The sequence below is a fragment of the Chiroxiphia lanceolata genome, chromosome 22 (genome assembly GCF_009829145.1).
Source record: "Chiroxiphia lanceolata isolate bChiLan1 chromosome 22, bChiLan1.pri, whole genome shotgun sequence".
NCBI classification, from domain to species: Eukaryota; Metazoa; Chordata; class Aves; order Passeriformes; family Pipridae; genus Chiroxiphia; species Chiroxiphia lanceolata.
In genome coordinates, this window is record NC_045658.1 from 7412883 (window position 1) to 7437040 (window position 24158).

Here is a 24158-nt window from a genome sequence, read left to right on the forward strand (position 1 = left end):
CGAGGGGCAGCTTGTGCCACTGGAGAGGTGTTTGAGCTGTTTGATGTCTCGGAGAGGCTGGAACGCCCTTCCAGGCTCTGAGCAGTGGTGACTTTGTGCTCACGCTCCCAGGAGGCTCCCGATGCTCTCCTGCCTGTTTGGGCGGCAGGGAGGTGGAGACCAGGGGCTCCCCGGGCACTGTGCCGTGCCATGCTGTGCCATACCGAGCCGTGCCAGTTGCAGCAGGCTCTCGTGGAACAGCCCAGGTTTTCTGGGGCAAGGACACGGTGGCAGGAGCTCCAGGCGGGATATGTCCCCGCTCCCAGAGTGCCTTTGGGACGTGTCTCTCTCGCTGCCCTGCCTCAGCAGGGTGCTGCTTCAGGGTGGGGGTCTGAGGGGCGGCAGGGGAGGGCCGGGTGGTCCTGCCGCTGGCCGTGCCACGCGCTGCCGCATCCATCCCCGCCGCCGCGCCGGGCACATCACGCTGCGTTGCCAAGACAACAGCAACTCCTACACGCTGCTATTTATTCTGAAGGACACTTGCTCTTATCTGTTGTTGCAAAGCCCTCAGAAGATCGCATGCCATGCAAAATTCCTCCGAGGTAACCAGACTCGCTGCTTCCGTCCCTGAATCCATCTCCCGGGGCTGTGGCAGCCAGCAGGGTGGCCAGAAGGGTGCTCCTGGGGTGACAGCCCCTTGTCTGGCATCGCTCAAAGGGACACAGGTGGGAGGATGACCCACACTGCCCCAAGGGCAGGGTGAGGTCTGCCCTGTCTGGGTGTCCCCCGCCATGTCCTTCCCGGTCACAGAGCCTCTGGCCAGGGGAGCAGTGGCAGGAGCAAGGGGCAGTTGCTGTTTGGGTATCACTGACGCTGCCTGGCCACACTGGGACATGAGTTTCCAGCATGACCCAGGGGAAAACGAGGGTTGTACATTGCCTCTTCACACACATCCTCCTGATGCTGCCATGAACGATGCAGTGATGCTGGGGCAGGTCCCCCAGGAGCAAACCCCTGCAAGCTGCAGACTGGAATGTCATGAGGAGGCAGGAGGAGATGGAAACAGGGAATATCTGTTTTTCCTGTGAGCTGCCAATCCCAAGCACCAAGAACCCACATTTTGTCTTTCAGAAGCTTCCAGTCCGTGCCTGGGATGCAGCAAGCACCAGGTTTGGCTGGGCACATCTTCCTTCGTCCCGTTCATTAGCTGTTCATAAAAGCTCTGAGTCTGGGCAACACAGAGAGCTGGGAAGGGGATAAGATCTGGAGGTGGTCACAGGTGGTTAGAGGTGGCACCTGGGCATGAGTGACATGCCAGGAGGTGCCCAGCTCCTCTCCTTCCTTGCAAGGAGACATTTCAGGTGATGTTGGGTAGTTGGACAGAGGCTGAAATTGAGCCTGACGTGCTGCTGGAGAGAACATGAGTGTTGCAAAGGTGAGTCCATGCTTGATGCTCTGGCTGGAGCCTGAGCTCCTGACTTCTTGCCGGTGGAGACACAGCATTGCCTACAGCACATGGAGGACACTCTTCGTGCTGACACCGCTCTGCCAGCCTCTAAAAAAACCCACCCCCACCGCGGTTTGGGTGGTTTGTGGTTTTTGAAAGCCTTGAAATCCTTCCTCCCCCAGCCTGAACTATTTTGGTTTCTGTTGTCTGTTTCTGGCTCTTCCCTTTCTCCTTCTGCACTCTTTCCCTGCGTTGCCTTCTCCCTCCCCAAAATAAATGCTGTTACGCTTTGAAAAAATACCCAATTAGGAAAAAAGCAGAGATCCTCTGAGCAGAAAAAGCCTGTGCTTGGGAGTATCCAGGTCAGCTCCTTTAGCTTCACTTGCTCACGCACGGAGGGAGTGTACAAATGCTTCTGTCAACCAGATGCACATTCTGTCGTGCTCCCAAGGACTGTGCGGGCGCCGTTGCGGAGGATTAGCCCGTTTAGCCATGTAAAGCTCTCATTAACTCCTGCTGAGTTCAACAAAAGTCTTTCTCGTGTAAAAGCTGAGTAAAATGGAGTAAAGATTTTTTTGGGCTTTGGCCTAATGATTTTTTTTTCCCAGGAAAAAAACAAAACAAACAACAACAAAAATTTGCTTATCAGGCATTTTCTTGCTGCTGTACATGGGGCAGCATCTTAGAGGAGACGCAAGGGGAGCAGAGCCTCGCACGGTGCGGTGCTGTTGGGGAAGGGAGAGGGCTGTGACGTGATGTGACATGTTGGTGGCATGTTACATCAAACCAAAGTGGTAACTGCTGAGCCTGCTGGCAGCTCAGGGCGTTTCCAGCTGCTCTGTGACAGAGAGGGCAGCGAGAGGGGCTGCTCATCCTGCAACAGGGTTGTGTTCGGCACTGGGTGCCGCGTGCCACAGCAGGGATGTGCTGTGCTCCGTGGGAAGATGCTCCTGCTGCGGTGTGGGCGACTGCCATAGTAGGAGAAGGGTTACATGTGCAAATGCAAGAGCCCACGGACTCGTCTGCTCCAGCTCTTTGAGGGATTTATGGTGCTGCCTGTGGGGTGGCTCCTTGTGCCTGACTTGGGAAGCAGGGGACAGGCTCCCCAATACCCCTGTGCTCTGCTCTGCCATCTGCTTTGGGTAATTCACCCAAAAGGGTTGTTTGGCTTCCTCAGTGCATTTCCTGGTAAAACCCATCCTCAAGTGGTTCCCAGCTTTCCCATTGAAAAGTCATGGTTGTGGATGGGGATCCTCAGTCTGCCATGTTTGTGGTGGTGGGTTTTGCAGTGGGAGGGGGCTCAGGGTGCCCTGTGATGTCATTCTGGGGGACTCTGGCTGGAGTGCCAGGGAGGGTGATGGCACCTGTGCAGGCTGGGGGCTGCTTTGGGTGGCTGGGCTTGGAGAGCCTGGGTGTGATGTGCTGGGAGGGAGTGCGGGGTTGCTGCCCTTCCCTTCTAACACGACCCCTGTCTGTCCACAGGTCAGGTTACCCGCTCGGAAGCCATGCTTGGATTTTAATAGCCATGTTCCACCTAGCCATGGACCTTGCCAGCTGCCAGCCCCCAGCCACCGGCACCGGGGGGAGGCTCTCACCGCGGCCGGCGCTCCGGCACAGACTGTCCCGCGGCTCGCTGTGGGGCGCGGGGAGTGGGGAGGAGCTGCGGCGCCCCGGCCCCCCCTGGACCTGCGCCCCTGCGCCCCCCCTGCAGAGACCCCGCTCCCGCCGGCCGCCCCTCACTGCCCCGCTGCCCGCCGGCCACCCCCTGCGCCGGCCGCGCTCCCGGAGGGGCCGGCGGCACCTGCGCGGCCGCGGCTTCGCCCCGCGGGACGGGCGGCCCACGGTGCTGCCCGAGGTCATCGTCTGGGGCCCCACGGGCGAGGAGGACTCCCTGGAGAGCAGCACTCTGCCCGGCGCCTTCGCCACCGCCGCCGCCACCACCACCACCGCCGCCACGACCACCGCCACCACCGCCGCCACCGCCGCCACCGCTGCCACGCCGCCCCGCGCGTCCCCCAGCACCCCGGCACCCGCGCCCGGCGGGGACGTGCCCCGCAGCAGCCCCGGCCGCACCAGCACTGCCGAACCGGCCGCCGGCCACAGCAGTGGAGGCAAAGACGCTCGGCCACCCCGCGGGCTGGGAGACAGCACAGGTAGGACCTGCCAGGGGCCGGGGTGATGGCGGCGTCATGGGGAGGGCTGGGGGGTTCTGGAGCGGAGGGGTCACCGTGAGACGAGTGTCCCAGTGTCATCGCTGCCTGGGACAGGAGTTAGTGTGACATTAAAGAAATGCTTGGAGGTGAACAGCAGTGCTGATTATCGCCTTTACCCGAGGTGTTTTCCAGCCGCTCGCTGTGTTTCCCCATTACAGTCTCCATCCACAGCCGTCTCCTGTAATAGCGCCGAGCGCGGCGCTCAGCTCAGCGATGCCTTCCCCCAGCGCTGGCTGCTGCGTGGACATGGATGGGAAAGCTGCTTCACATTTATTGCAAATTATATTTGTTATTGCTGATATTAAACCGTGGGATATCAGTGGATAGTTTACAGAATTTACTCACTGTGCATCGACTGCTCTGAGCCCACTGTGATTTTCTAGTCGAAATGAAAAGGAATTTTATGGCCTAATCTTAATCCCAATTAATTTATCCAGCATGCCCTGCTCGGCAGAAAGAAACGATGCAACCAGGATGTTTTTCCTGACTTAAAGGAGTTATTTATAGAGGCAAAATAACTCCCAACCTACACACCTTTTACGAACACTGGAATTGGCTGGATAGATTAGCGAGGGAGTATTGATAAGGGCTGTGGCGTGAGTCGCTCGCGGTGTGGTGAGATTGTCAGTCAGGTCTCCCCAGATCTGCTATGGGCAGTGCCTTCAGCCTGGGTGGCATCATCTGATCCAAGAGCGTGGGGTCCTGTGGTCTCTTTTCCCTCAGCCAGCAGCGGCAGCCCCTCTGCCTGCCCCAGCTGTGGGAGGATAACTCCTGGCATGTGCTGGGGCTCTGGGACTTACTGGAGTGAGCTGCCTTGTTTAGGCGGGGACGAGCCGGTGGTGCTGCCACCCACCCGCTGGTGCCACCCGCCCGTGCCACCACTGCTGTCCCGCCTGGCCACAGAACAACGGGAGCTGCAGCTCCCAGGGGGCCCAGCTGCTTTAATCTGCTGGCTTTAGCTCTCATTAGGGGCTTTTTCCAGGATCGGAGTTTTTGCTAATTAACTTCTCTTTGAGCAGTGAATGTGATAAACTCCTTTACAGGGCTAAAGGCCCTGTTTGATCCCAGCCCGTCCACCCTCAGCTGAAAAGCTCCCGAGCTCTAGATCTGCTTTTTGTTCCAGTGCTGGGGCTGAGAGCCCAGGAGGGCTCCCCGCACTCTCCCTGCAGGAGCACCGTGCCCCTGCCATGCCCCGGGACGGTGTTTCGGAAGCGAGCAGCCGACGCCGTCTCCAGGCAGGGTCCGTGCTCTCACTGGTTTTGCTGGCGTGGTGCCTGTGCAAGGCTGTGCAGCTCCCCAGCCCTGCTCCGCTCTGTTATATAAGCTGTAGCGGCTGGAAGTGTTTGTTCTCTGCTGGGAAAAACATATGGCTACAAATGAGGATGAGGTAACTCGCCTGTACGGTTTATTTGCCTGAGCGAGCATTGCCAGTCCCTGTCCGGTGACGGGAGCCCGGGGCAGCTGTGACGCTGCTCTTGCTGCCTGTGGTCCCTCAGCTGTCCCTGGCAGCTATCTGGGGGGTCGGGGTGGTCCCACCTGCGTGTGGCACCCGCAGGAGCTGGGATCACCCCAGGAGCTGGCAGAGCTGTCCCAGAGCTGTCCCACAGCCGTGCAGACCCATGTTCCCCGCACGGAGCAGCACCTCAATCCCAGCAGAGCAGGTGGTGCCGTCGTGCTGATGACGGTGCTGCTGCCCACAAGTCCTTCTGTCCCTCCCTGTGTTGCTGGAGCAGGACTCACCTCTGGGCACCTGGTGATGCTGGGGGACTGTGGGGTCCTTGGGGTGCTCACAGCGGGGGGGACACTTGAGTGGAGGCAGCAGCACTCGCTGAGATGAACAACACAGCTCTGCTCTGTGACATCTTCCTCTCACCCCCCTCCTCCTCACTGAGAAGGAAAGAAAAAAAAAGCCAGAAACAATGTCTCCGTGAGTTGCTGGCAGCAAAAACAAGCTTAAAAATATTCCCCTGGAATAGGAATTATTCAACTCATAGGCAGGAGAGATGGCACAGGAGTGATGTAAGGCCTGGGATGAGAGGAGAGGTTGGCTCATGCCCTGGCTCGGTGGGTGCTGCCATGGGGGTTCAGGTGACCTGCAGCTCAGGTGTGCCTGTCCCAGTGCCACCCCTGCAGCACGGCACAGCGCTGCTGGCATCAGCTGGGCACACAAGATGTTCACCCAGGCGTAGGTTATGCTTGTGCTTTTCAAAAATGTGCTTCCTTTTTCGGGGCTGTCATAATCATTTTACTCTGGAGCAGGGAAAGAGAGGAGTAATTAAAATTCCAGCGTACTGCAAGCAGGAAGGGCTGTGAGGAGCCCTCACCAGGCACTCTGTGCGTGGGCTGGGCTCCTCCACCAAGGCAGAGCATCCCCCAGTCCCACAGCCTCAGCCAAGGCAGAGGAGAGTGGAATGAATTGAAGCTGTCAGAATGATGCAGGAATTGCACTCACTGGCTTGTCCGAGGCTCCTTTCAGAAGCATTAGGATAAAGCTGTCTTTAATTAGACCTTTAAGTGCTTTATAAGGCAGAAAACTCCACGTGCTGTCTGCTGCTCTCAGTGGTGTTTGATGGCCAGTGGCAGCATGGTTTGGCACCACGCTCTCCGAGCTCCTGATGGAGCTGGTGCTCAGGGACACCCCCTTCCCAGGGCTGGGGTGCTCCCAGGTGGAGGCAGGGGCTGCATGGGTGTGAGTGTGAGTGCCTGCTGTGCCAGCAGCCAGATTTCAGCCCGTTTTGTCCCCAGCCCAACTTGCTGCCCCCTCCCTGCTACCAGCTGGGAGCATGTTGGGAATAAATAGTAATAAAGACGCGTTGGCTTCCTGGTGGGGATGACCCTGCCTCCAGAAACAGGGTGCAGTAGGGGGGTGCTGGATGCGAGGAGATAGTGGATGCAAAAGGCTTCAAAGGAATTAATTAAAGATAAAATGTGTTTAAAAGAAGACCCTGGGCGGTCGGGATGGAGCCGCCTCTTTGATCCGCTGTGCCAAGGCGTGGGGAGATGCCGCAGCCGGAGAGGATGGAGAGGAGGTGAGGGGGCTGGATGGTGTCTCCTGGGCCAGCACAGCCGGTCACCCTTCCCATGAGGTTCCCAAAGGATGCCTTGTAAGGTCATGCATCAACTGTAGTTCTCCCGAAGGGTGGAGGATGATGGTGGAAGCAAGGAAGGAGCGTGGCCATCAGCTGAGCTCTCCCTGCGAGGGAGACGGGACCCTCCCTCCCGGGATGCACAGATGGTGAGTGTGCCTCTGTACATCCTCCCACGTGCGTCTCAATGAGCCAGAAACTCTCCTCTGCTGCTCGCTGAGTATTTATTTCTCGGTGATATTTGCTGTAACACCTGAGAAGATAAGTCCCAGTGTCTTTAGCATAAGCCTCTAGGATCTTCCTTCTTGGCAAGAACATTAAGCAGCAGCAGCATGATATTTTCCTTCTTTCATCAGTGCAGCCCAAAATATTAGGAGGTTACCGGGAATCATGGTGGGTTTTTTGCTGAAAAGCTACATTTTTACCTCAGGATGACTAACACTCCCTGGATTGGGTTTTAGAATGATCACCCTGATTTACCAGGTGTAAAGAGAGGACCCAAGGCAGTTCATGGCACAGTGAGTCAGGCAGCAGAGGAACTGGCTGTGCACTGGACCAAGGCTTTTGAAGAAGGCTCCTGCCACATCTCCTCCCATTTATCTAGGCCTCGTGGCTTTTGTAAATTATTTTCCTTACAAGCTATTAACCAGCAGTGGGTTCATGTTGCGGCTGAGTCTGGCTGATCCCCCCTAGGTGGCCACAACACCCTCCTGATTGAATTGTTCTGTCCAAAAGCAGCTTTATCAGGGGATGAGGCTCTTGGGGCTCAGATGTGAGTTCTGATGGCTGGGGAAGCTGTAAAGCCTCTCAAGTCCAGCCAGTTTGCTCCAGACTCTCTGTGACACTCAGGAGGAGGCGTCGGCATCCCGCTGCCCAGGGCATGTGAGAACAGAAGGAGACTCATGTCAGGGATGAGGATGAGTGCAGAGCTCTGCTTTGGAGAGGGAGATCCACATGGCACATCTGCAGGAAGGGACTGGGATGCTCCGGTGCAGCCTTGGCCGGGTGCAGCCAGTATCTGGCACATAATGGTAACTCCAGATCTCTCCCTGCCAAATGAAACAGAGCTGTTTCCTCTGGTTTTAATTTTATGCAGCTTCAAGGCCTTGACGAGGGTCTTCAAAGAGTTGTGGCTCGTAGCTGTTTTTATTGGGAAAATGAAAAATACAGGCTCCCTAACCAGAGCTGTTGAAATAAAGGCCTTGGGGGATAGAGGTTCTCTTTGTTTTTAATTAAGAGCTTATATCTCCTGTTCGCTGCCACTGCGTGCTCCTGCAGTAGCAAGACATTAGTCTCGAATGGATTTTCTCATGGAATTAATTCCGTTGATGCAGAGCTGTCCGGGAGCCGTTTCAAAAGGTGGCCAGAAAGGCCAAACCTCAGTGCTTTCATCTCAGCAGCAAATATATGGTCTTTAAAATAACAGATAAAAAAAGCCCTGGCAGTGGCTTGCTCTGAGAAGATGGGGGTTTTGCCCAGGGTGTGGGGAACTGGGAGCTGGGTTGTGCTGCCTGCCAGGCTGCTGTGGCCCCTCTCCCCCCACGGGGGGGGATGAGAAGGCCTGGTGAGAGTGGAGTGCGCTCGGACGTCACGGGAGTGGAAAAACCCAGCAATATTTCAGCATTTCCGAGGGTTCAGAGAGCTCCTTTGAAGAGCTTTCCCTCCTGGCAGGCGGCACACGGAATTCTGCTGCACTAGCAGAAGCACAGGGGCTTGGACACACTTTCAGTTCCATTAAATACTTCTCCTGTAATTACCCTCCAGTTAAATGGTCACTGCGTCAAATCGCCTGGTAAAAGCCTTGGCGGGGGGAGCCCTCCCCGGCCCCTCGCAGGGCTGAGGTGTTTGCAGGTGCCATGGCTGGTGCCAGGTGTCCCTCCCTGTCCTCCCGTGCCTGTGTCTGCCCTCCCTGCAGCTCCCTGTGTCCGCAGTTAATAATGTGTAATTGTGTGGCTGCTGGGTTCTGTGGCCCACTGGGATCGGAGCTTTTGCCATGGAGATGAGCAAACAAAACCCTGGCACTGTAATCCCTGCTCCCAGGGTCCCTCTCTGGGGGCACAGTCTCTCACTGGGAGTTATGCCTGTGCCAGCCAGCTTCCCATGCTGGAGGAGGAGGATGATGATGATAATTTTGGCTCTATGAGCTATTGATTTTATCTTCCAAGTCCCCTTCCTCCATCTGATTGGGCTCCAAGGCCCATGCCTAAAATACTGCTTTGCCTTTGGCAGCATCTCTCTCCATCTCACCTGCCCCTCCAGGTGCTTTGTGTCCCTTGTGGGATGTTCCCATCTCCCAGGGTACCCCATCCATTAATCCCATCCCTTGCAGATTGGCTATTTCTGTCTGATCTTGCTCCATACAACTCTACATTCCTTGAGGGCCCAGAGGAAAGGATTGGATATATTTGCAAAGTAAGAATAAAGACCCAGTAGCCTTTATTGCAGTGAGTGTCGCTGTAGGGCTTCCCAGGGAACCATCCTGGTCACCTGTCGAGTCCAATCCCTCTCTCTGTCACCACTGTTGGGAGAAATATGTCCTGTCCCCTTGAAAATCCCCCTGGGCACTGGTGCAGAATTAATACACGATGCAAAGGAACTTTCCTCTGTGCTGGTACATATGGCAACTTATGTATGTGATGGAGTCTAAAATTATCCAGCCCTTCTTAAAATCCATGTGTCCTGCTCCGAGGAGCTGCCATCCTTCCCAGTGCTCAGCCACCTGCAATCTGTTCTGCCTGTGCCTTTCCCATTACGTAAATGCAAGGATTAATTGCATCGTTAGGTTCTCCCGTGGCCCTGCCGCCGCTGCCTCAGCTCCCAGTGTTTCAGAAGGTCTCGTCCCCAACGCCGCTTCTGTTTTCAAAGCAATCGGGCACTGGGCTGGTTTGATTTTATTTTTAGAGTCTTTCCTTTTATCTTTTTCAGCAGTGTCCCACTGGGAGCTGCTCCAAGATTGCCGTGCGGGATGCGGCCGGGCTGGCAGCTGCCGGGGTGGGCGTCACTGCTGACCCAGCGTGCGCGGGTGTGAGCTGCCGGCCGCGCTCCTCGACCCGTCGGGACACACTCCCATCGTGAACATACCCCGGGAACTCAAAGCGTGGGGCCAGAAGTCCTTCTCCACACCTCACCTTCAGGAGGTTGGGTGCCAGTGGGAGGTGGGGAGCCCTGTGGCGGTTTCCCTGTGAATTCCCCCCAAGAGGTGAAAGGCAGAGGTGGAGCAGCTGAGGAGCGAGTACCGTGGCTGTGGCTCACAGGAGTTGGCTGCTGCCTGCCCGGGGCTGTGGGTGAATCCTTCCTGTGAGCAGTGGCTGCCTCAGTGCTGCCCAGCTCTGCAGTCTGATGGCCCCCAGGCACCCCCAGCTCCGGCCAAGCCGTGGCCTCGACACCGACGCCATCCTTGCCCATGGACGTGCAGCCAGGAGCCCGCGTGCTCTGGTGTGGGAAGGAGCTGTGATTCCCTTGCCACGTGCACCTGTGTGAGCTGGGGATGCTACACACGTATGGCACAGATGCATGCATACATATATATATATATATATAAAACTGCTTATTTTCCTGTCATTCTGAGACTTATTTATTTATTAAAACTACCATCCATCAGGAGCTGCAACATCTGTTTGTGAAAAATAGCACATCCTTGGGCTGCAGCCAGGAAAAATCATTTCATTATGAAATTGCAACTGTAAGGCTGCACAGAATCACAAACATACTGTACAGCGAGCTGCTTTTGTTTCCAAACTGCTCATTAGGAATGATCCACGAGCCAAAATGATACCCCGTAGAAGGTGAAGAGGGGGAAATGAGCCCACCCGATGCACGAAGTGAGCAGCCATCAGCGCCGTGATTATTATCCCTGGTGAATCCTGCGCCCAGTGCAAGGCTGTGCTCGCCTCCCTTTCCGTCCCGGAGGGGAGACGTCTTCACTTCTCTTCCGTTCTTCGTGCCTAATTCGGGCTGACAAGGAACATACTTGAGAGGATAGGAAATGAGGAGCCTGGCTTACAGATCATTTTGTGTAAGGCAGGAGAGAGGATTGCAGCGCCGCTGCCAGGGGCTGCGCGTGGCTGCACACCGGGAAGGGCTGGTGGGGGGCTGTGCAGGGCAGGGGGCTCTTCTGGGGTCCCCTCAGCTCCCATCCCCACTCCCTCTCCTTTCTTCTCTCCACAGGTCTGGCAGTTCATCAGATAATCACTATTACTGTGTCCCTCATCATGGTCATAGCTGCGCTGATAACAACTCTTGTCTTAAAAAATTGGTAAGGTCCTGCTCTGCTTGTCTTGGGGGGTGGTGGGGACGGGAATGCCAACTGTGTCCAGCTGTGAGTGCCAAATGCCCTGGCACCTGCTAGGATGGCTTTGGAAAGGCATTGCAGGAAGAAATGGGGGGTTTATAGCGAAACCTCAGAAGGAGGTTGGTGTCCCAGGGTTCAGCCCTGCCCCTGAGGCTCCCTGACCTCTCCCCACCTGGCTGGTGGCTTTGGGTCCAGCACATGGCTGGGGTTGGGTGGTCAAGTCCCATCTAGGACACATGTGCACCACCGCTGCGGGGCTGAGCTGCGGTGTGATGGCTCCTGGACAGGTCAGAGCCCTGTGCTGGGCCACAGTGGGTGTACCTGGGACCTGCCCAGTGCTGCCAGCAGCAACTCTGCTGCCTTCCCTAAGCAGCTTTGATACTGCTCCTTAAATCCCCAGCCTGGCTCAGCAAGAAGCAGCTGCATCTCCTGCCCTTCCCTGGGATCCCAGGGATGAAAGGGCACCTCCGGAGCCCGTCGGGTGCCGTGGTTTGAAAGCATGCCCCATCCCCCAGGGCGCTCCTGTGCTCTTCCAGCTTCATTTGCTCCTGTTTATTCTCTCAGTGTGGCTGGGCGTATGGCAAAATAGGTTAGCTTTCGCTCCAGGCGCTCCTCACTTTACCTATTTTCCCAGGGAAACTGGCCTACTTTGAGGTCAGCATTGCTGGTGTAGCGACACGGCTGCAGCTCGGGGCTGGGGAGAGCGGCCGTGCGCTCCTGCCAGTGGCTCTCTCCTCTGGCCCAGCCCAGCTCTCTGTGGGTGCTGCAGCAAATTGATTCCTGCAGCCAGGAGGAAATTAGAACACCAGGTTGATGAGGAGCCCGCTGGCTCCCCAGATGAGAAGAAAAGCTCTTTGCAGGGCTATGGAGGCATCTCCATCTCGGCAGAGCCATAACTCGGCGCAGCAACTGGCCCAAAGTGCTGAGGTTCTGACCCCACAGCTGAGCTTGCTTTGGGGGGCAGCTGGTGATGCTCCCTCCTGTATCTCAGACAGGATTTACTTCACTAAACCTCCCTGGTCATCGCAGTGTTTCAGTGAAGGAGCAGGGAAAATAGTTTATAAAACACTTGTGGGATTTGTCTCCAGTCGCGGCAGTGAGCAGTACGAGTCATTGATCTGGCTGACCACGGCTTGGCAGAACAGCTCAGTAACTGCTGCTGAAGCCAAAAAGGGGAAAAAATAAATCCAGTGAGCAGTGTAGAATAGAAATGGTTTATAGAAAGTGAAATTGGGAAATCACCAGAAAAAATGCTCAGCAGGGAAGCGCAGGCAGCACCCGGGTGTATCCCAGGTGGAGAAGCAGCACCTGGCAGTTTGCTCAGCTCTAACCAAACTGCCTCAGTCCCTCACACCGTGTGTTGGGTGACTCTGGGCATTGCTGGTGCAGCGAGGGCCGGTGCTCCAGGGCAGGGCTGACCCACATCACACGCCCTGGCCCCAGATGGACGGTTTTTAAGGTCCCTTCCAACCCAAAGCATTCCTTGATTCTCTGTCTGTCTCTCCATCCAGCTGCGCGCAGAGCGGGCGCCCGCGGCGCAACAGCCACCAGCGCAAGCTGGACCAGCAGGAGGAGAGCTGCCAGAACCTGACCGACTTCGCCCCCGCCCGCGTGCCCAGCGCCCTCGACATCTTCACCGCCTACAACGAGACGCTGCAGTGCTCTCACGAGTGCGTCCGGACCCCCGTGTCCGTCTACGCAGAGGACACGTTGCACTCGCCCGGGGATTACAAAACCACCTTCAATGGAAACAGGTGAGCTGGGCGCCGTGGTTTCCCCGTGGGTTGGGGAGCACCGTCCCACTCTGGTAATGAGGCTTTGGTGCCCAAGGGCAATGCCCCAGGGGCATGTGGCAGAGCCATCTACCTCTGGCTCACAGTGCTCACCTGCCCCATAGCTCGGTGTGGGACTGGCCCCCAGGCCCCTTGTCCTGCCAGTGGGGCTGGGTGGATACCTCAGCAGTCCCTGGCCCCACATGGCTCAGCGAGCTCCAGCAGTGCTCAGCACCACACGGTGTGTTCAGTCCCCAGCTGCTGCTGCCAGCATGTAAAATGCCGCCGGATCCATCTTCCAGCGCCTGTGCTGTCTCCTCGGTGGCATCAGCAGAGCTGCTGGGCTGTGAACGAGCAGGTGATTAATGGAGGAGCAGGCGGTGGGAGCCAAATGAACCCTTTGGCTGCCGTGAAATAACAGCGTGTTAACAGGGGCGTCGTGGCAGGTGCAGTGCAAGGGACACAACCATGCTCTGCCTGCCCCTCGCCTGCCCAGAGGGAGGGGATCAGGAGTGATGGGGTTGGGCTCCCCATGCCCCAGGCTGGCACCAGAGCCGTTTCACCAGGTGTGGTTTTATCACATGGTAAATGTGTGTCCCCATCAAAGGCAGAGGGAAAGCCGGGAGGAGGGTTTTAGTGGAGAAAACAAGCAAGTAATCCTCCAAGCAGCCTGGTGGAACCATGGAGTGCGTGGCATCCACAGACTGTGTCTGCCTGCCCCCAAGGACAGGTCTGGAGCCAACAGCTTCACAAACATCTTCTTAACCAGCATCTTTTGCATGTGCATGGGATTCTGCTGGTCCACATTTTCCAGGGTATCCTCAGACCTCGGAAGATGGAGAACTGGCAGGGATTGTCACACCATTTTGTTGGGTGTCCACCTGCATTAGTTTGATGTGAACCCCAGCCAGGTGACAGAGGATGCCTGTGTTCTGGCTGGCAGGGATCACAGTTTTTCTGCCATCCAGGGACACTCTCTGGGACCCTCTGGCCCTGAGCACTTCCCAGCAGCCTGGCAGACCCAGGCCCATTCAAAGCATCACTCTAGAGAGATGTCATTTTTTCCCCTAAAAAAGCTGATTTTGCAGCAGGCCACCCCGGCTTGCTCCGTGTGTTACGTACCAGCGTGTACAAGCCCCTCTTTCTGCTCACTGCAGACCCTCTTCTTCTGACCGGCATCTTATTCCCGTGGCCTTTGTGTCTGAGAAATGGTTTGAAATCTCCTGCTGACTGGCCGAAGCCTGTTTGACTTCTGGGGGCAGGGCAGACGCCAGCGGGCTGTTTCCTGGTACGTACCGCGCTCCTCGTGTCCATCCTGCACCCATCCCACACCCATCCTGTGCCCCCCACCGTGCCCATCCTACCTTGCCTGGTGCCATCCTGCCACTTGCGCTTCCTTCAGGATGTCAGACTCAAGCAGGGTGGCTCACCTGGCTGGGATGGCTGACACCCTGCCATGGGTGGGGCACTGAGTGCCAAATGGCTTTTCCAGGGAGATTAATTGCAGACAGGCCACACTAGCAGGTGGAGACTGGGACGGATGAGCAAAGGGTCCCTGGGGCAGCCTTGAACTTCAGCCTGATCCCATGGTTCCAGCCCACCTCTAAAACCTCAACAAGCTGCAGTAATTTCCATGCTGTGAAATGGCCTGATCTGTAATTAACCTCTGGTGGCGTGATGGACAGCCCGCCTCACCGGAGCCACCCGTCCACATGCACGCTCCGTCAGTACCTGAAAGCTCATTTGGTGCTGTTTGCTGTCATAAACACTTCCATGCTCACTGCTGGGGTCCTCTGCCTCCTCACCCTCCTCCTCTTCCTTGTCCTGCTGCCGAGCCCCCCCTGCTCTGCAAAGCCGACCCTGCGTGTGCAGCCCCAGCAGCCACTCACGCCTGGGGAGCTGCTGCGACCCAAGGAGTGCAGGGATGTTGTTCTGGTTGCAACAGTACAGACTTAGGGGATTTTCTTGTCTTTTGTTGAGTTGGCTCGAGCCATTTCCACCTCCTTGTGCCACTTCTGAAGGTGGCACAGCTGATAGTGGTGGCAGGAAAGCAGTTAAGGGTCTGTGTGTGCCAGCTCGCTGTGGGCAGTGGTGCCCGCTCAAGCCACCCGCTCAGGTGAATTAATTGCTCTGTCCCAAGTCCCTGCTGTAATGAATCATATATTCAGTGTAAATGAAATTTCCAGCCTTCCCTGGCTGCAGCTCGCTCGGAATAGCCTGTTTAACATTATGCACAGCTATTGAACACAGAAATATAATTAGATTAGAATGGAAGGGAATAAAAAGTTAATGGTCTCGGCTGTGCTGGGGCTGGCAGTGTCTGGACAGGGCGGGTGAGGTGTGTGCTGGCGCGGCAGGGTAGCAAGCAGGGGTTTGGCTGGCACTGCCCTGCTGCCCCCCTGGAACCTCTCAGACAAAGTGGCTTCACTAGGGAAGGTTAAAGGCTCTCACTCCCCACCTGTTGATGTGCTCGCTTTATTTCTCTGACTCTTTTGTCGTGGCTGCTGTCTCATGGGACAGAGGGCGAAGGAACCCAGGTGGGAGCTGATGCTGGGAGCAAGGGCAGCAGGAGGATGAGCAGGGAGGTTTTGCAGGGAACATCAGTCTCAAAAAGAAAGGCAATAGCCCTCTATGCCTGCTCCTGGGCTGCAGCCCAGAGCTCCCACTCTGGCAGTGACTGGGGCTCTCCAAAGCAAGTGCAGATGGAGAGAGCAGGGAATGCTGACTGGGAAAGCTGGGAATGCTGGCTGGGAGAGCCAGTGCTGCTGCAGTGGGGGCGAGGGCAGGGTACAGCTCATTCCTACAGATCCTGGCATTTACCATGTTCAGGTTCACCAAATTGGAGTGTGCCTTTTCCACCCTCAGCTTTGTAGTTTGGAATGTCTCTCCATCAGCTTAAAGTGTATTAAGAAAAAGAAATAACACTCAAAAAGAAATAACACACAAAACAAACCAGCTGCACTCAGTGCATCCACAGCTCTCACACCTCAAGTCCAGGGAAGGAGAAGGAGCAGCTCAGAGTGCTCTGGGGAGCCTACGTAGATTCCTGCCGCTCCCACCCGAGGTCCTGTGAAACCTCGGGCCAAAGACCGTGCCCTGGCCATCTCCATATGTTTCTTTAAATAGCCTGAAGCCATTCCATTATGCCTTATTAAATCCTTGAAATTCTCATTGACCTGTTTTCATGGAATCCATAAAACGCGCATTGACGCGCTCTGGAAAAATCTATCCGTCTTTTACCTGGAGCATTAGCTCTGTAATAGCATTTCAATTACACATACAATTCTGGAAGCTGCTGCTTGGTTTCGTTAAGGATAACAAAATAAGATTAATCCAAACCCTGTTCTCTGCACATGTATCTGTGTGTAGGTGTGTTTGCACTAGGGTGCTTCTGGAATACATTTGCATAAGTGGTACGTCCTGGTCCAAGCCAGGTGCCCGTGGGAAATCCCTCAGGTGAAATGAACGCTCCCAAGTTTCACATGTCACTGTGTAAAGTGCAGATGGTGTTCAGATGAGCTCCCTGCTAGGCTGTCCCTGCCACCGTGGTTGCCGTGTGCTGTCACCGGCTGCCAAGTGCCAGAGGAGCAGTGCAATGGAGGGAAGTGCTGGAGGAGTGGAGGGATGGAGGATGCCTTTCCAGCTCTTGAGGAGAGGCTGGTGGACAAGGAGCTGCAGCTGCTTGGGCTGCACTGCTGCCGGAGGAATGATTGTTTCCTGGCTGGTGTTCACAGCCACAGCAAGGTCGCCTGAAGGGGACAGTTGCCATTGACCCACTGCACCTCAGCAGAGATGGAGGATGCTCTGGAGCATGTGCAGCTTCCTGGCTGGAGGGGCTACATGCGGCTTCCTCCTCCCAGTTGCTTTCTTCTGGTGTTTTACAAGTTTTAATTGACAGCACTTCACATCTCTGAGCTGTCTGATAGGCAGATTAGTGCTCCCGAAGGTGTGGACCTGGAGCTGGAAGCACAAGGTGGGCAGCATGGCCAGGGACAGGGATGGCCAGACAGAGGTGCTGCAGATGTTTCATCGAGATGAGCACTGGGAGCCCAGTTGGAGTTTAATGTGAACTTCTCATCTGACAGTCCCTCAGCCTGGCGTGAGGGCTGACCTCTGTGCCGTCCAACTGGCAGCCTGGCCTTGGAGGATGCTGATGGCCTCGTCAGGCTGGGCTGAGCAGTTGAGGCAGCAAATGTCAGGGATGGCACCGCGGAGCGTCTCCATCCCAGAGAGCTGCAGGCAGCACTGGGGCTGTCAGGAAACATGGTGAATCTCATATAATTATACAGTGAGCAGATGCTGAAGCTATTTCCAGGGTCAGATTCCTCCCGTGCCAGCAGGAGCAATCGGGAGGGTTCCCGTGCCACTGGCGCGGGCCCTGCCGGGACGCCGGCACTCCCACACGGGCACTGCTGCCCGCGGCAAGCAGCTGGTGGAGCTTCATGGCAGATTGCCTGTGCCAGCAGCCAGGCCCCAGCTCCTCGGTGGATGTCACAGCTGGGTGGATGTCACACCTCGGCAGCTATTCCTGCAGGCACAGGGGCCGGCCCATCCCCAGCAGCCCAGAGTAGCTGCAGCTGTAGTGTGGCCCCAGGCTGCATAGGTGAGGAGTGAAGCAGTCAGTGAAAGCACTGAGGAATTACCTGCAGGGAGGTATGAGAAGGAGAACTCCCTGTGCCCTGGTGCCATCAGTACTGGAGGACACACAGCACCCAGGCAGAGGCAGGAGCAGACGATGTTCTGCAGAACAACAGGTGACGTTTGCTGAAGACTTGAGTGGCTTTGGCCAGGCACCACAGCGCAGGGTGGCTGGTTTGGCTTGATTTCATCCTGGCTTTGGGGCTTTCTGAAATGAAGTTTGAGATTCCACATTATTCTTGTCCTTAATCCCACTCTCTTTGACTGAAAAACCCCATGGAATGAGATTATACAAAAATCTGTAAGGTTGATCAAGCGCTGACCTACTTTGCACAAAGAGGCTATTTGGGATACAATACCAATTGTACCTCCTGCCATCACACGTTAACCAGTGCTCACCCAGAGCCACAGGACGTTTGGCACTGATGGCAGGAGGGGGTGATTTGGGACCTGGCAGCTGTGCCGATTTGGTGACATCGGCCTGACCCTGCCCTGGCACGAGGTGGTGAGAGCTGACAGCATTGTGTGGTAATGCCAGGCTTGAACACGGCAGCAGCTGCCGCGATGGCCCCGTTCTGCCTAACAACAGCAAATGGTTTGTGTTAACATTAACAGATAATGAGTCATCATAAAAAATCCCGGCTTGTCTTCGGAGGAATAACAGCAGTCCCAGCACAGCCCCAGCGCAGGAGATTAAGGACTCTGGAAAATCTGTCTCGCTAATTAAGACTCCGGGGTTGTTCTTGGAGATGTTCTTGGGCATCTTGCTTTAAAATAGTGTTGGAGAAAGAGCCCTGGGACAAAAAGCACCCTGCATTCTGAGTGCTGATCCCAGCCAGGCGGAGGGCACAGCATGGATTAGGGATGTGTGTACTGAGCACTGCTGTACGGGGTGTATGTACCTGCTGGCAGCTGTCTCAGGCACACCCAGCGGAGCTACAGCACATTTCACTGCATGGAACAGCCTGACACAGAGAGCAAGTGGCTGCACACTAATGATGGGGAGTGACTGTCTTTGTATTGAGGGTCCGAGATTGCACAGGGAGACATCTTCCAGTAGACAGTAAATAAATAGCTTAAGGACTTCAGTAGGATCTCTGATATGGTGCTTAACCAATTCCCTATTGATTCTTTAGGTTTAACTTTAGCAAATTTTGTTAGTGCTTGTCATCATCTTCTTGTCTGCCAGAGCACTCGCTGCTCGTGGCCTGAGTGTGAGAAGCTGCAGAACACAGGGATCACTGGGAGTAAATCTTGTCCTGGAAAAGGCCCCAAGGAGATAGAAGTAGTACTCCCAGGTCCCCAACACAGACTGGCAGCTGGTGAGGAGGAGGATGTCACTGGTACCCCACTCCCTCTGTTCCCCACTCCCCCAGGATGCCACCACGGCCAGGGGGAAAGAGGGAAAAGCCCCCAGTTGCAGTGCAATTCCCTGTTGTGACTTGATCTTTCTTTTTCTTCTCGTCCTCAACAGGATTCCATTGGTGAACCTGTAAAAAATATAAAAAAATAATGGGTTACCTGTACCTACCATTTCTGTTTACCAGTAGGAGACTCAAAGAGCAGCGTTCTATGGGCCAAATATATTTTTATAAAAATGAACATGCCTATAGGTAACTGCATTGTCAAGGAGCACGGTTTTGGGAGGAGAGAAAGGAAGGTGTGTGAGCAAAGAATCCCGTGGAGGAGGAGGAGGAACTGGCGAGGGACGAAGAGGGAAGGACTGAGCGCCTGGAGCCCGGCCATGGATGGTGACTCTGAACCTGTGCCAATAATACCATTATGTGCCATGAACCGATGCAAAGACTTTGTGAGGAGCCGTGTCAGCAACGCCTGGAAGCGTCGTGGAGGATGAGTGGGGCGTCTCTTCTGGTGGGGTCATCCATTCCGGTCCATACGCGTACATACATATGGTATATGTAGAGAGAAAATATATATATACACACACAAACACTTTTTGTACTGTAGCAATTTTTGAAGATCTTAAATACTCATTTTTAAAGAAGATGTCATGGGCTAAAAGTCTCATTTCTTTAACACGCATCATGCAAACCGGGTGATCTGACGTTTTCTACTTTGGCAGCTTGTCTGTCAGCCTATATGTGTATATATAGGTAGACATATATACATATATATACGTGTGTGTGTATGTATAGACATATATATGTATGTATACATATATATATATAGTTTTGGTTCTTTTTGGAAATGCTTTTCCAGCGTGGTGACGTGACTGTGGTGGGGGACGGTCGGGGCTGCACTGCTGGCAGGGAGCAGGGGAGAAGCTTCCCAAAGACCATCTGGAATGAAGCTCAAGGCAGTGGTGAAGGTATTTCCAGGCTTCTGTATCCAGATACATCATCAAGGTCAATAGGAAGAAGCTGGAGAGCCTGTGCCTGCCCCATGTCCAGAGCTGAGATCCCCGCTGTGAGAGGCGTGACGCCTCGGGGCTGGGCAGGGCGGGTTTTAGGGGTGGACTTCCAAAAGATGGGCCTCTCTTGGCACAGGAGACAAATTTTGGCAGTGGGATGTGGGAGTCTTTTTGGAAAATGGCTTCTAAATAGGCCACAGCACCAAAGTTTGCTCAGCCCTGTTTGAGAAACAAGAGGAAGGAGCTTGTTGCCTCCTGCCCCAGCCCAGAGCTGTGGGATCAAGGGAGCTTCTTCCCTTGCTCTCCTGGTCTTGGCTGGCTCTGCTGTGGCAAGAGAAGACACAGTCTGCTGTCCACAGTCCTGGGTGGTGTTTAATGGGATTTTTTGCCAGGGAAGCACAGTTCTGTGGGTTCCGATTTGGTGTGTTGCTCTAGAAAGACACCCATGGCCCGGCCAGCTCCTGCTGGGGTGGGTGGTGGTGGTGGGTGCTGATAAGGATGCCAGCTGACCCTAAGCCCTCTCTCCAAGTCTTTCCATGGAGTTGAGTGCTACCGTGTTGTGCTGCACATCAGACACCAGGATGGGGCTCGCTCGGGTCCCTTTGGTGTTAGGTGGGTGAGAACGACAGCAGAGATCAGACCAAAGTCCTCCAGTTCTTTTTGTAAACTGCCCTTGGTAAATACTAGTGTTTTTTTAGAATTGTCCAGATCCACATTTCTACTCCCCTACTAATTACTGAGCTCCTTTTCTTTATGATAATGAACGTGCATTTAAAAAAAAAAGTAGAACCCTGTGGTGTTGCGCAAAGCCACGCGTGCGGTCTCTTGTTCCCATGTCCTTTTCTGTCCTTTTCCCATGGAATTGCACAGTCTGGATTATTTTTCCTGAATTTTTGGATGCTGCCTCGGACAGAAGTCTTCCTTGCCAGCCCTGACAATTACCTGCAGACTTGAGCCAACCATCCCCTGGGCAGAGTGGGGTCTCCTGGATGGCTCGTATCCAGCTCTCCAAAGCCACTGGATGCCTCCAAGGAGGAGGGGAGACAGTGTCTTGCTAGAGCAGTGACCCCCCAAGGCTTTAGCCTTCCCTGAGAAAACATGAGGAGTGTCTGCCCTTGGAAAGTGTGGAGCCTGAGCGACTGCTCCAGGGTCATCTCAGTGTCCTGGGGCTTTGCTGTGGCACTGGTGTCACTGGTGCAGTCCCTGCGAGCTGCCCTCACTGGCACAGGTGTTGGGTTCTCCTCCTTTTTGTGACTTCCTGGTAATCCATCTGCTCCAGCTTGGAGCCACATCCCTTGTGCTTCTCCCATTGATCTTCCTATTTATTTCATTCCCGCGGGTATTCCGGTGTAATCATGATAGCAGTATGACATGAAATATATCTCAGCTCCCTTGTTCCAGGGCGTTCGAAGCAGTGCTCTGCTTCTGCATGGATGGAACCTGCTGCCTGCAGGGAAGTTGTCAGGCAGAGCCAGGGCATGGCAGGGTGTTGCGGGCAGCGCCAGTGCCAGCGGTGGTGGGGATGGGGATGGAGAGGAACCTGACTTGTGGGGAATTCCCTATGTAGGTGAGGATGAAGAGAGGAAGGAGTGTGTGTGTGTGTGTGTGTGTGTGTGTGTGTGTGTGAGAAGGAAGGTGACTAATTGTGACTCCCAAGGACAGGACAGGAGCAGGTTTCAGAGGGCAGGATTTGCCCGAGCTTCCCCCACAGTCTGCAGCAGGACACATCCTGGTCACTCAGAGCTGAGCGGTGAACCAGGGAACAAAAGTAGATGCACAATCTTCCCTTATTTATAAGGACCAACAGCACTTGCACTTTATCAGAGGAAGCCTCCCCCCATGCATGCCAGGCACATGGGGCCACTGCTGGGAGGAGGGAGAGGAGGAGCAGAAAGGACAGGGCTGGAGCTGCTGATGTGGTGAGGTACAAGGCAGGGCCCAGGCGTCCCAAGGTCTTGCACAGTGAAGAGAAATGAACTGTGGTGGTTTCATTCCCTCCTATTGATGAAAGCCAAAAAACAAGAAAGAAATGAAACCAGAAAGTTGTATTTCCATGGCATAGTCTGTTGAGCAGATCTTCCCACCGTGGAAAAGCAGGGAAGCGTGATGTTCTCGGACATGCTCCCTCAGGAGCTGTGTCATATTTTGGGCACATCATCTCACCCTGGGGTCCTGGAAGCTTGAAAAAAGAAAAGTTTTGCTCCTTGCTTTGCTGTAAGCCCCCCAGCCCGCTGCTGCTTGTTTCTTTTTGGTTCATTTTCCGGATTCCTTTGCCCCTGAGTCGTCCCTGAGAAACACACCATGGCAGCCAAGAGGCTGCCACGTCCCCCAGAGGTGTCATGGAGTGTCTGTGTGTCACATGTGGCTCTGTCTTAGAGAGGCAGTGGTATGGGATGAGCCACCCACAGCAAGGAGAGCTTGGCTCTCCTTGGGCTCTGCAGCAAACCCAGGACTCTTCTCCCTCCAAATCCCTTGCAAACACTGAGCAGGAGCCTCAGGACGTGGTGTGACGGCAGGGGCAAGGGCTGCGGGCAGAGCCGTGGGCACCACTGGCACCAGTGGGCTCTGTCCTGCACCAGCTGAGCTGGTTTGGGACTACAGGTCCGAGCTCCCATGTCGTGGCACCTCCGGGCAGGGTGGGCAGGGTTTGATCCTCAGTCCCTTGATCTTTGTAAGCTGGGGTCTCCCCAGGGCAGCATCACCCCACAGCACCCCAGGCAGGGCCAGTCCTGGGCGGCCGCCTGTCTCTCCAGATCCGATCGTTTACCTTCACTCTGTCTTCCCAGCTGGAGAGAGGGCGGCCGGTGGCGGTGGCGTGGAGGGGCTGTGTGGGTGCTCCGTGGGGTCATCGGCACCGAGCCCACCGCGAGGTCACCACAGCGACAGCAGAGCCGGCGCAGGGGTGGATTTCAGGTTACCTCTTCTCCACTGGCAGCTTGTTGCAAAGGAAGGTAGTTCAGCTCAAATGGTAGTTAAATAGTAGATATTCTACACATATTATATATTTTGTAAAAAAAAAAAATTAAAAAATAAAATAGAACAAAAATATATCTATCCTATCTCAGCCCGCCCATTTCAGGATGAATGTGGTTGGAATTTTCATTCAACCAGGTATAAAATCTGTAAGTGATTTTTTCAAAACCAGCAAGAAATCCCTCGCCATTTCCAAGTCCATGGGTTTGGTCTCCCGAGCTCATCTAACGCTTCTCACACATTTTTAAGAATTACTCTCAGCATTTGTAGGTACATTTTTAATAGTGTCAAGAGTGGAGAAAATATTTACTTTGAATAAAGTATATGTTGCACAAAAATGTACACTAAGGGCACAGATTTCTGACCCAGATCCTTCTATTTTAGGTTCCGAGGGGTTTATTTTTTTTGTTTGATAGGACATGTACAGCGAAGTTTACACTTTATTTTTATTTCGCCAAAAAACCCGTTTTCTAACATGAGGACAGTTTTACTTTGTAACCGGTTTTACATCACCGAGTACTTCTTTTCTTTCCCTGGGAAAGTCCCGCACCGGGAGGGGCAGCCGGCACGTCCGGGTGCGGTGCCGGGCCAGCCCAGCGCCGGTGGAAGCGCTGCCGCCTTTCGGCATCGCGGCCGCTCCGCGTGCCCGCGGCATGAGCCGGGGCGATGCCAAAAGGACCTTTTTTTCTTCCCGAGTGGTTTTTAATTTGTCTCTGTCCGTGGAAGCCGTGTATTTGGAAGCACTGTAAATGCCCCCCTGTCCCCTTGCCCTGTGTATATTTAGTACTCTGATGTTGCTATTAAAACTGATATGAGAACCGCGCAGCCGGTGGTGACTGGGTTCGTCCGCGCGCGGCTGCGGTTCCTGGGGAGGGGACGGGGTTGGTTTGGGGTCTAGAGGGACTGACATATATACATATACATATATGGGGTCGATGTGCTTCCCCGGGGAAACCCCCCCTGTCCCCAGCTGTGCAACCCTTGGGTGAGAGGCTGGGAAATGGCCCTGCCTTCATCCTGGGAAGAGGGTCTCGTACATCCCCTCGGGTCCCCCTGCAGCCCCCACCTCTGCACCCTGCAGCACTGGCAGGAGGGTGATGGGTCCTGAGGCTTACCCAACACCCCTAGGGCTCGGGGGGAGTTAACTAAGTGTCACTAATGATGTTTTAAACAAACAGCTCTGCTATGGAATCACCTCACCCAGTTACCCTCTTTTACCTGAGGAGTCCCGGCCGTGAGCAGGTCCCCGTTAAGTGATGTCTCTGGTTTGCACGTTAGGTGTGACACAGGTGATGATGGTTCACACTTGAGCTGGCCCTGCAGCTGCGCAGCCACATGCTGCTCAATGGACAGATGGACAGACGTGGGCACCGGGCAGCACGAGGAGG

At 54.9% G+C, this 24158-nt stretch overlaps 1 protein-coding gene across 1 annotated transcript in view; it reads left to right on the plus strand.

The window, feature by feature from the left end:
- AJAP1 (adherens junctions associated protein 1) overlaps window positions 1-23595 on the plus strand; it is a 36266-nt gene extending 12671 nt beyond the window's left edge. The window contains exons 2-6 of the mRNA XM_032709168.1: window positions 2909-3579; window positions 10893-10980; window positions 12528-12770; window positions 13946-14076; window positions 18901-23595. Of these exons, the coding sequence (XP_032565059.1) occupies window positions 2909-3579; window positions 10893-10980; window positions 12528-12770; window positions 13946-14018 (1075 nt within the window). The 3' untranslated portion in view covers window positions 14019-14076; window positions 18901-23595. The remainder of the gene's footprint in view (window positions 1-2908; window positions 3580-10892; window positions 10981-12527; window positions 12771-13945; window positions 14077-18900) is intronic.
- The last annotated feature ends 563 nt before the right edge of the window (window positions 23596-24158 follow it).